General features: G+C 43.4%; 1 protein-coding gene across 3 annotated transcripts in view; it reads right to left on the bottom strand.

The window, feature by feature from the left end:
* The window catches only part of LOC144733342 (cAMP-dependent protein kinase catalytic subunit alpha), a 71,426-nt gene that overhangs the window by 18,278 nt on the left and 40,465 nt on the right, over nucleotides 1-12,683 (bottom strand). For 2 of the 3 annotated variants that reach the window (XM_078615191.1, XM_078615193.1), the window contains exon 2: nucleotides 2,299-2,360. In XM_078615191.1, the coding sequence (XP_078471317.1) occupies nucleotides 2,299-2,360 (62 nt within the window). Of the gene's footprint in view, nucleotides 1-2,298; nucleotides 2,361-6,266; nucleotides 6,612-12,683 lie in introns of those variants that run through there. The other variant, XM_078615192.1, reaches the window with a different exon arrangement.

The raw sequence follows: 12,683 nt of genomic DNA, 5'->3' as shown, positions 1-12,683 counted from the left end.
TTCTCGAAGGTTCCCGAGAGCTCTTTTGGACCACGTGACCACCATGCAGTCCCCGTCCACCGGTGGCCCCCCTCCAATATCGTCCGGTCACGTGTCAGCGGGTCAACCAGCGTATCATGCCCAAGCTAACCCTGGCTGGCTGACGCTCCCTTTCACTCCCTCACCGGGAGCCGGCACCGCACACCGCTCGCGGTGCCTCCGCGCTAACCAGCACTCACCCAAGCCCCACTAGGGCCGGTACTACATCCCGTAACTCGGGCTGCCTATAATGACAACACGTTACCCGCCGTGGCTTGGTAAGCCCCGGCACCAGTGACAAGCACAGTCACTACATATGCAAAAACAAAGGAAACTCATGGGCTACACAATAACTGTCAAACAATCACAACATGTATGAGACTCCAATGCAAAAAATTACAAAACAGTTTTTTTTATTAGCCTTGCTTACCCAGGGGAAGCCTTACTGAGCATTAAGCATATTTTCCCCGAAAGGTCCCGCCAAGCTTTTGCGGTGATGTTGCTATGTGCAATACCAATTGATAAATTTGCAGGCAATTTATTTGCATTGGGATGTTTGGTCGATAACAGTAACATTGCATGCTTTTTTTTAGATATGGGTGGAAACTGGAAAACCCAGAGGAAGCCCATCCAGAACAGGGGGAGAATGTAAATCTCCACACAGAAAGGGCACGAACCCACAGACTAATCATTGGAGGCAAACCAACTTGCTGCCCAAATTTGGATTCATTAAAGGGCTTAAATGTGACCAAATTTATGGTGACATAAGGCACTATGTGCCCAAATTCGGGCCATCCATTTAGTACGTACGCAAAAATCTGTCAAAACTTGACCCCTTCCCCCCTCCTTGTACGCACATGTACTTTTTACACCCCCTCCCCCCACCTTTGTACGAAAGCTTGACGCACCCCCCCCCAATCCAATAGAACGGCCGATATTTAATCCACGCAGAGACGATCAAGGATTAATAATATTAACGTGTTTAAGCAAACAGATAGTCCACCGCCGGACTATCTAACTCATTTGAAGGTTAATGTAGACACATTATTATCGAGACTTCACTCCCCCCCCCCCCCCCCATGCGTACGTTGTCAGTAGACCCCCCATACACAAGCGTACGCATTTGGGTTATCCCCCCTCTCCCCCCTCCATGCGTACGTACTAAATGGATGGCCCCAATCTCTGTTAAATTAAATGAGTCCCGGGTTTCCTACCCCCTTCACCAACCCGCACATACCAGCCTAGTAAAGTATGTATTCTTTGGGTCTTTCGATAAAGCCACGTAGATAGAAAAATAATAAAAATATCACGACGTTTCGATCGCAACACAAGCAACGTCATCAGGTGAAAAAATATAGCGGGAGAGCTACTGAGGCAGGATTTAGTAAAATATGGCCAAACAATCACCATGACTGACAGTGTAGAGCGACTTTCATTCAACAGTGGATTGACAAGGGGCTGTATAAATAGCATTTAAATATGATCACATCTCAACTCATTATTTTATAGCGAGGCACTTCAGATCTGAGCTCCTGTTAACTTGATCATGCCGGATGTAATATCCCCCGAAATGCGTAAACCATTTGCATGTTGTGAGATTATTCTCCAAACTAGTGTACCTGAAGAAGTCATAAATTTGGCACGTTTGATTCACGTGACACTTTTATTAACTGGCTGTGTCAGATGGAGGAGGGTTTACGACAAACCTATTTACACGACCTAACAAAAATGAACCAATTATGAATCAGAGGCAGTCAGTTATAGGCCGAGCAAAAAAGAAAGATCTTGAGCATGGACTTGAATAGCGGCAGGTAGAGAACAGCATTTATAGTTGCTGGAAATGAGTTCTAGGATATGGAGCAACATATGAGAATGAGTGACCTCACACAGAGCAAAGCTAGAAAAACTCACAACTGTTAAGGTGTAATAACAATTCAACGTATTCTTAATTATATTTGGAAGTATAGCAATTTACATTTTAGATGCACAAACATTCGTTGGAGGCTGACATCCCTAAATAGACTGTGGTGGAGTGCTGTTAGTGAGTGCCCATTAAGCCCAGCATAGATAATGTGGTGGGGGGCCAGTACCATCTATGCCCACTGCCCTTAGTTTCCCCAGTGCCGATGTTGTCCGTATGTATGTTGAACTTATTTCGCACCATACATAGCCAAACGTGCTAATGTTGGCAAACAGCATCAGGAACCCATCTTGCATTGCGGCTCACAAACATTGATTGCTGTTGTGTGTGTAAAGCTGTGTGGATTGCCTTGCTCTTACCTGCTGTGGGTTTTCCCATTTTCGCATAAAATCTTCCTTCGCCTTCGCCAGGAACTCTTTCACTGCAACAAGAAATGTGAAAAAAAGATGAGCATGCTGAATCATCCAATGTACATCCTTATATTGCACAGACATAAGAACTCTCTTTTCCATTGTACAACCGAGCCATGCCGGGCCTTTACCAAAACAGCCTGGCGTGGCTCAGGAGGATCCAGGTTGTTTTTCCATTGCAACATCCAAGGCATTCTACTGACATAACATGCATTGAGCGTGTGACATCAATGTCACACTTCCAAGGGTGATGAATGACAAAGCTCGCTCCTGGCCCTGCTTGGTCCAAAGCCAGATTCAAAGGACATCAGTCTAATGAGATCAGAGTTTCAGTTTGGTTCTGGCTCAGCTTTGCAAATAGCCAGTGGAAAACCACCAATATGGCGAGTCTCCACTGGCACGGCTCAGATGTGCCAGTAGAAAAAGGGTACGAGTGGCCAATGGGACAGCCAAGGAGAACTGTCTAGATTATATTTTTCAGATAAGCCAGCAGCATGGATGCTTCATCGCATCATAAGTATACAGGCAATCCTCCGTTTATGCGCTCTGTGATATGCCATTTTGGAACAACGCCCGCTTTGTATTTAGACATTTTATTGACATACGTGAGGACATTTTCGGAATGCCATCCGCAACGCGACATGTGGCACCCTAGCCTGGCACCGCGACCCAATGGCAGAGCCAGCAGCCAGTGCCGGTACGGTAACTAGTGTACTATAGTGTGTGTACAGCATCTTGCTGCGTGTACACCAGCACTCTTCCCCCCTTTGTCTCACGTCTCTCGTTGTGATCGTACGCTGTAACGTTTACTCGTCTACATCCATCCGCTCCACAACACAACTCCGGCGAAGTTACAAGTAAGAATGTATTTCTTTATTTACATTTTTATTTTTGTAGGAACTATATTAGAGTTTACATTATTTTCCTTTCAATTTAAAGTATTATATTGTGTGTATATGTATTGCATTGATATAGGATAGGATAATAAAGGCGATTATATGTCTGTGAGTGTGAGTGAAATCCCCTAACCCATTCCTTTACCATTATTTATGGGAAAATAGCTTTTGACATATGCCATTTTTGAGATACGTGCGCTTTTCCAGGAACGCATCTATCGCGTATGTCAAGGAGTGCCTGTATTATCCTCTCAACTTAACATACCTATTCCATGAGACTCTCCCTATATAAAAAAGAGCTTTCTTGTTCAGGAAACAAGTTTAAAAAAATTATATCATCAGATATATTCCACTTGCACTGGCAGTAAAATCATGAAGCAAAGAAACATTTCTTGGAACTCCCTTATTCAGCAGAGTATCACATGGTTAGGGAATACTCCCGACGATACCAACATGGAACAATTTCTGTTGTTACTTATAACAGGCATCTTTCTTACACTACACAAGATGGTGCTCTCTCACACTTAATAAATCAACAGATATTGAAAACTGCTTCAGAGCTGGACTAAAACCCAATGTTATGATCGTTTGTTTTTTTCACTATGTTGCGAACGTTCCTTGTGAACATTCATTATAAACAACGCCTCATAAAACCTAAAGTGCATTTCCTCTTATCCGTAAATTCCCTTTTTCACGACACCCCCTCACCCAAATTGCAGAGTGCACAAGTTCTATCGCACGCACACATCGATATTTTGGCCAGAATGACTTTGAAATCAATTTTTCCCGAAGGCAATTGTTCCAAAGTCTGTTGCCAATAGAAAATATTGACATTGAAGCCCTTTCTCGGACAAATGGGTACACTTTCCTTTCCCGACACTTTCAATGTTTTTGCATTGAATTGCACTACCGTCACTTAATGTAAATACGGCACATGTATCAATAGAGAGAGGAAAAACACTTCCTTCTTCACACTAAGCCTGCCCCCCTCTTTGTGAGGCGTATTAAGAGATTTACATTCAGAAAACATTTAAAAGCTATTTATGCAGAATTCATTCGAGTAGTCTACTGGCTTTGTTGAACATTTATTCTCATGCATATTTTTTCTCCACCGTTTAACGGAACAAATAATTTTGCCACTATAATACAGATCCTACTAACATTACAAGCAAGCCTTATATATTTGCACCACTACAGTATTTACATGTTTGACTATGCGTAGGTTAATGTTTTTTTTAAATGTAAAACTACTGAATAACCAACACCAAGCGAGTTGTGTTTTATTGTAAATGCAACTTACATGTAAAACAATGGTGTGACAAATTAAAAAAGTTAACATTGCGTTGTGTTAACCTTCTATACCAGCTACAGGTAATGTGCCTGCATACATACATACATACATGCAAATGTGTGTTGCAATGTCACATATAACCTAAACCTATTCACAAAAAGGATCACCTTGCAGCTATTTACATACAGGCTATAACTGGCATTCGTAAAATAAGCTTGGATTTCCGTGCGTAAGGTGTTGTCCACTCACTGTTCTCGCTCTCTAACAAGTGATCCATAGTTACATCGCGCATGTGTGCGGATCGGTGGCATCAAACAGCTTGCGGTGACATCATGACTAACGCCATGCATCCTGACGTCACGATGACATCACCGTGCACGACTCTACAACTCGAATAGCAAATTAGTAGCAAAATAAATGAAACACTGGCAAGTGATCGAGCAACGGAAACGGCACAGCGCGAGAATCCTCTACATGTACGAATGATCTCGCGTGCTCGGTGTAATCAATAGGCTAGTGTCAACAATATTAGGACCCTTAAACCTTTATTTAACATTTGGTAATACCATGCAATTGTGTGTGCAGGCAGTCCGCTGTTTGGTCAGTGGGGGAGTAAGCTTGTGCAACGCCATGCATGTGTGTTCACTGTGTGTTTCAACCCCTAGGTGTTTCATGTAAAGGAGACACCAGGCACAAACTGGCTGTCGCTTTATGTCAGACAAGGTGGTGTGCACCCCTTTGATACATCGCTTTGGAGGCAACGGTTGGTGGTTCACGTGCAATCGTTACACTCCCAAACACTGTGAGGCTAGGAGGTGAGCACACAATGATAGTGTAGCAATCGGGTCCTAAACCTGTCTCAAGACATTTGAGAATAATGACCACGTACATCTGGGTTTTTATCAAAGTAATCCAGTTTTCCCTCGTATGTAAAAATTCCTTTAAAAATAACAATTTATCAGACGACTCTCCCGAAACCTGGTAAAATTATCAGCAGCATCCATCAGTGAACTGGCAGAATACTGTACATGTATATTGAACAGAAGCAATGAATCAACAACATACACATAAAATGGCTTTGACTGTTAAAAACAATTTTTCTCAACCAGCTCTGTTTGGTGATAGACAGGAATTTATTAAGCTAGTCACTTGACACCTGAATTATTGACTCAACAGACGAGCCAAACGGAGGTCTCACAGGAGCCACCCACAGGTGTATCTCGCAACAGGTAACCAAAAGTGTGATTTTCCATGCCCCTCGTGATAGCCTGTTTTTCTAGTTGAGCCATACATACTGCAAGCCTGCCTTGGGCGTGAGGGTGCTGTCACAGGTGACTGCTCATGACATTTCATTTCTCAGGGCGGACGTGGCAGAAGCCAGGCGCAGCTCATTTTGCTCACGGGAGCAACGATAGAAATGGGCAATTGCTTCTGCAAATTTTCAGCCAAGGAAGCCCAAATAGCAAAACCGCCGGTGCAACAGAGAGGCAGCTCCATGCGAACGTGCCATTTGTGGCACCCAACCCGCGCGGTGCAAAAACACGAAAACGCAACGTCTCTTACGGCGAGGAGCGAGCCCTCGTCACGTACACCCCTACCGCGCGCTATAAATAGGCCGCTTTTAATGAATGAGCCGCGAATGAAAGGGACTAATAATAGGCCGTGAATAGAGGGTTGGGGGGGGGGGGAGAAGGAGCAGGGTCAGCCAACGTAGGTGACGCGAGCCTTACCGTCCATCCCGCACGCCGGGTTCCCAAATAACGTCGACGGTGGTGCCCGGACCAGTCTGGCAGGGTACGGCCGCTGCGGTGAACCCTGCCAGCGGGGCCCGACGGCTCAGCCGAGCGGGCCCGCGGCACAAACCACACAGGCGAACGGACGACGAAAGGCAGAGACGAAGCTAAAGATGACAATAACTGTGGCGGTGGAAAAAAGAGGAGCCGGACGGTTGATTACGAGCTGCTTGCCGGCTTAGCCGGTTGCGCGTTGGCAGCGCTCACGGGAACGAATGCGCACAGGAAGGAACGCACGACTGCCTCGCGCCACCACTCCCTCCTCCTCGCTCGCTCATTCCCTCCCACGCCCACCCCACCACTCCCCTCCCCGCGAGCGCAAGCAGAACACCACACACGCACGCGCAGCGCGCACGCGCTTACTCCCTCGCCGACTGAAGACATTGGAATACCTGGGGACACATGGGCTGCATTTGCAGCAGGGAACGTATTCTGCCTGCTGCAAGACACTGTTTATTTTTACCTCCAAGCTGCCGCGATGGCAATGTAATGAGGAAAGTGATCTCCTGAAAGCATCGCTTTTCCGGCGCACAGGCTGGAGTTATGTCGCCGTACATCTGAATGTGCTCCTCTTTCCTTGCTGCACTTGCAGCCTGTCTATTTTTAAAAGCAACACTGTACAGCCGAGCCTGGCCTGTCACTCTCTTGCCCAAAGACATCTAGTAATACTCTGAAAATAAATAAATAGATCGCAAGGATTTTGCTTGTTAACAACATTGCTCGGGGGGCTAATATCGCGTGAGAACAGAGTTAGAGCTACTGATACCCTAGGTTTTAAACCAGGTTTCACCTTTGAGTAAACTGGGTTTTCAAGTGGAGAAATGTAATGGTGTCAACCCAGTCACCAATAACCGTGTAACAAAAAGTATGGACACGAGACCAATGCAATGTGGGGGGAAAAAATAATTATAATATTTTCACTTCATATAAATTATAGCTTTGACGATTCTATTTTCTTGCCATGCTACACTCATTGCAGGGCATATACAAATTAACCCGTGAAAACAAAGTTTTTCACTATAAATCATTTATATGCGTGGCATCGGTTTTATTTTATTATTTATTTCTGTTTTTCTTGAGTAAGAGTTTCATTTTTATCACATTGGTATTTTAAATTAAATATGAAAAAAATTTTTTCCTAAAAAGTGGAAAATTTTGGAAATAAATTTTCACGAAAATAAATTGTCACGCACAACGAGTCTGTGTGCAAAATGTCAGCTCGATTGGATCACGGGAAGTGGGTTAAAAAACGACCGAAAGATTTGCACGGTCGTAAGCGCGCAAGCAAGCAAGTGAACTTAATATAAAGGATTTAAAAAAGCATACTTACTTTGTGTGGACAAAAGGTCTAATTTCAAATGAATTCAGAAGCATTTGTTACATCATCAACTGGGGCTAGTTTAAAATCACAAGGTGTTGCACTGTTCCCTGGGTATTTCAAACAGAAACATCGTCATCTAAATTACACGATACAAACAGAAAAAGTGGAACAAAACTGGGAGAGAAAAAATAAAACATAGGGAGAGTTTGAAAATTGCTTCAGATATTCAGTTGCTGGAAACGCATATACAGGAACAAAAGCCACGTGTTGATATGGTTAGAGCACTCATCCCATGATTGGAAAAAGGCAAATTTAAATCTGGGTCGAGGGTTGGCTCAACCCACCATTCTGCTTGGGTCAATAAAATCAGTACCACCTTGATTTTAGCCAAGAAGTGCTTCTCCACACAACTACTAATATCCTCAACTTAAATGATTATCATGCTTCCATGCTTAAAAGAGAATTGTAGTAACCCTCATCTGCTGGTAGCCCTGAGCTAGTTGTGGGAATGCCATGTTACCATAACAGGGCCAGTATATTAACAAAACAACCCTTTGCTATGAATTGCATTATGGAAATAAATAATAACTTAGGTCGCAGATATGAAACAAGTCTCCGATTCGGCAATTTAAATATACTCTTAAGCCCTCAATGGACAAATGATATAATGCGTGAAATACATCACAGCAAAGTTCAGTGAAACGCTGCACGTACGTGGGAATTTTAAAGCCATGTACTGCGAGAACAAAAATTACTATTGAGTTGAATTATGATCCTAAATCATGGCAATTAATCAAGTAGTGGATGGGATGAATTACTACACGCCTCATAACATGTTTCCTTTGCAAAAGAGATCATGAATTGCATTGAGCTCTCATCAGGTTTGAAACATGCTGAGGTAGACTGCTTCTCTCGTCGAATCACCAGGAGGGGACAGCGCAAAGTTCAAACTGGTTTAATTCTCACGACCCCCGCTTCACCAACCCACACTGACTAGTGTGGTATAAAGTACAATCTGTTTTTCTATAACGTGGTAGTTGCGTTCCTGAATAACACCACGTTGTGGAACAATCGCGTTATAATAAATATAGGGTAAAGCACAGTTCGCGATAACACATGAGATGCGTATGTAGGCTGAAATAAGACTGAGGTGGAGCATCTAGAAGCATCCAGCAGCATCCCAACGCCTTGTGTGATGCGATGCTGAGGCAGCCGTACAACCGCTTATTCCTACTCACGCGACGCAATTCTGGTCACTCAATTCTGTTATATCCAATTCCCATCCGCGTTATAAAGTGTTCCCTAATACATTTATCAATTCGCGTTATGAAAACACGCGTTACAGCAGAATTGACCAGATAGTAAAACAAACGATGACTGACAGTGTCTGTCATGGCCAAGCAGTAGCACGCTTGCGGCTTGTTGTAGAGGTTCACGGTTGAGCCCAGTAGACTTCCTAGTTAATGTGGATCTATGTAATCAAAACAGATGTCGTGTGCTTCATATCCCAGTTTGTTATTCGAAAAAGAGATGGTCACAGTAACTATTTGTTATATTTGGAAATTGTTCATAAATTAACTTGGTTTGTTGTCCTTCCCCCGCACCGCCGATTATCACTGTTAGCTACGTATGGTGCGAAAGAAGTTCAACATACAAACATACATAGCTGGGTAAAACCAAACAGCGAAATCACCCACACTGTAAAACTGCAGACTTTAATGGTCTATCTTCTTATGGCTGATGTGGATGTAGAGTAAAACTATAATTTTACATTGAAGTAATCGAGCCAGATAACTTTGTCAAAAGTAGCATAGGGTATTGTTGAGATGTCTCCTTCACGTTTATGAAACGGGCATTGAGTTGTTATGTGTTCCATGGTCTGTTTTGGGTGACCACCGTCGCACACCGGAGATTTTATCATGTTCCATTTATGCATCCAGTATCTGCATTTTCTGCCATGGTTTGTGCAGGCACAGTTGAGGGTTATGGCTCAAAAGCTTCGCAGATCGGAGCCAAATCTTGCGTCATCGGCTCTTTCACAAGGGGTTTCTCTGTGACTTCTTGTGAACTCCATTTGGCTTTCAAATCTAGATTTGCTGTCTGAGGCAAAGGTCAAAGCCGGTGTCTTCGCGGACCACAGATAAAGAAGATCCCCGAGTGCAATGAATTCCCCAAAAAGCTCACGAGTAAGGAAAAAGTGGCTTGGGACAGCTTTGTCGCAGTGGTTCGTGGCTTCCTGGGCAATCACAAGGTCGAAAACTACGTGGAGCTGGTTGAGACTCTGGTGAAGAACTACGGCACACAATGGGCTGTAGGATGTCCCTCAAAGTCCATATCCTTGATACTCATCTTGATAAATTCCAGCAGACCATTGGAGCATACTCGGAGGAGCAAGGCGAGCGCTTCCACCAGGATATACTGGACTTTGAACGCCGCTACCAAGGGCAGTAAAACGAGAACATGATGGGAGACTACATTTGGGGGCTGATTCGTGAAAATTGTAAATCTCGAAAAAACTACTCACTTCAAAATCTTTTGTCGTCATTTTTGCATGTTAAATTTGATTCGTATGTTGTTTGTTTCTGACTTTATGTGAACGAAAAGACACAAATTCGCCCGATTTCTCATTGAAAAGAGGTACATTTCAAAACATCACTGTCCCGGTCACAAAAGCAAAGTTTGTGGGGAATAATCGCCATTTTATATACTTTTTAGGCATAAGCAATTACGGAATAACACTTACTACGGAGGAACAAAAATTGTGTTACATAGTGTTATTTGAGTGTGGCTAGGTCTGATCCATACTGGTGCCCAGGACTCAACTACGGAGTACATCAGATGTCGATGCTCCCCAACTTGTGCTTGTCAGTTGACCATTGTCTTCGTCTTCGCGGCTACCTTCTTCAAATGGTTATGGAAAAGTTACCATGTTGTCCAGCTTACCTCCTAGTTCGTTTAGAGAGGGGTAATGTTGCAGTGTTGCTGCAAAAGAACAATTTCAGGATGCGCTAAGCATTTCTGTTATCATGATGAAAAGCAGTGAGTTGTTATGTGGGGGTTTGACTTGAGCCTCCATTTCCTGAAAAAATCCCTCAATGGTGTTTAGGTCCCAGTTCAAGGTGGATTCGATGTCATTGGAGGTGGCTGCTTGTTTTGCCAGGACAATGGCATCCGCATATGTACGTTCGGGTTAATTTGCTCATGGCATGTTGCTTGTGTCGACGTTGATGAGTGTCGGCGCAAGTAATGAGCGTTTTGGTAGCTCCGTGGTTGAGGAACTGGAGTGAGCTGACTGTCACCCAAATGGGGAGACGTAGTCGCATCGTCCATACCAAGCATGGTGTTTTGCAGCAGAGCATGATTCTTGTAAGCTTAATCTCCTTTAACCCACACCATGGTGTAGGCTGGTGAGTGGAAGTTGGCAGCCTTCACGCAGCCCCGAAATCACGACCAATCATGTTTCCAGAGCAACAACTCATAATGGCCCGTGAAAAAGTGGCTACGTCGTGATATCCTTACACGAAAAAATGGCGAGAATACCAAGCATACGAATGATTTTAATTAATTTAGCAGTGGCTGGACAAGGGGCAAAGAGAAGACATCATTTTGTGAAATGCACGACATGCTACCCACCTGTATTATCCTTGCCATCCCACGCTCATGCACATTTTTTACCTCAACATGTTCCTGTAATGTTTATACCCAAGTCTCCCCTATAAGCAAGCAGCTGAGTCTCATGGCACTCCCACCTGCTCCTAAATAAAGGACTTTTCTCCACAATCCTGCAGGCAGGCGTGAGCATGCGTGTGTGCAATGCACAAGAGACCTCGGCTCAAACCGACTTTAGAGTCTGCACACGCCGATTGCTGTCGACAAACCCACGTGTGAGAAGCCAACATTACCACTGACAACACGGGATGGTTGAACACCAGGAAACAGTTGTGCATCGCAGGAAAGATTTTGTCACACAGAAGCATGGTTTTCCCATGTGTGATGAAGGATGTTTTTCAACTTTTTCCTCTAAATTTTATTCAGGCTGTGTGAATGGGTGTGAAGTTATAACATAAATCTACATTTGTATCATTGACTAAACGACTTTTAAAGTAATGCTAATAAATAAATAAATGTATACCAACTATTCACAATCCACCAATTAAGAATCCCCATGCCATGTCAATGTGTTTTTTTTTACCATACTTCACTACGCTGGCTAGTATGGGCTTGTGAAGAAAGGTGATAGCAGGACCAGTTTTTATACCAAGTGCTACTGATGTTCGCCATGGCCACTATTGGACTCAGGTCAGTAGATTTATACTGCAGCTCGCAAAACAACTGTACCACTTTCCACTTCTCAAGTCAACACGTTACTGTAATGTTTACACCCAAACTTCCGGTCGTCACTTTAAAAGGCTTCTAATCCTTACTTCTACTCCTTATTAAGTAACACACCTTGTTTTATTATGCCCTATGAAGATTGTCCATTTAATGGCAGTTTGTTGTGCTGTTATTGGGGACTGGTTGAGACTATGAACTTGCTACAAGTGATAATTCGGTTTAATCACAGGTGGATGCCTAGGACCTCATGGGTGTCCACTCCATGCTTTGGATTAGTATTATATTTCACTGGTAAAAGATAAAGTTACAAATTTTTACCTTTAGTTTGGCCTAAAAATGTCCTAGAACTCTTTATGTGAACGTTGCACCCCTGCAGTAACTTTGTCGCTTGTGTTTTTGTTCCACCACTGAGCTCTCTTGGCCATATTGCATTAATGTGTTGCCACCATCTTCAAAGCCAATAATTGACTACGGTCATTTTGGAAAAAAAATATTGGCCAATGTTACAGACTTAAGCGAGACTCAGTCTTTAACTCAGCCCTGTGCTATATTTCTTATAATAATTAGTCACTGGTCTGTCAATGTGGACTCTAAAATGTAGTCGAAAGTCTTCTACAGTCAGAAAGAACAAAATTACATTGGCTAAATTTGTGCTTAAACAGGTTCTCTAATGATTTACCTTCACAATCTGTTAATAT

This window comes from Lampetra planeri, chromosome 46 (assembly GCF_965212315.1).
Source record: "Lampetra planeri chromosome 46, kcLamPlan1.2.h2, whole genome shotgun sequence".
Lineage (NCBI taxonomy): Eukaryota > Metazoa > Chordata > Hyperoartia > Petromyzontiformes > Petromyzontidae > Lampetra > Lampetra planeri.
This window is presented reverse-complemented; position numbering and strand designations above follow the sequence as displayed.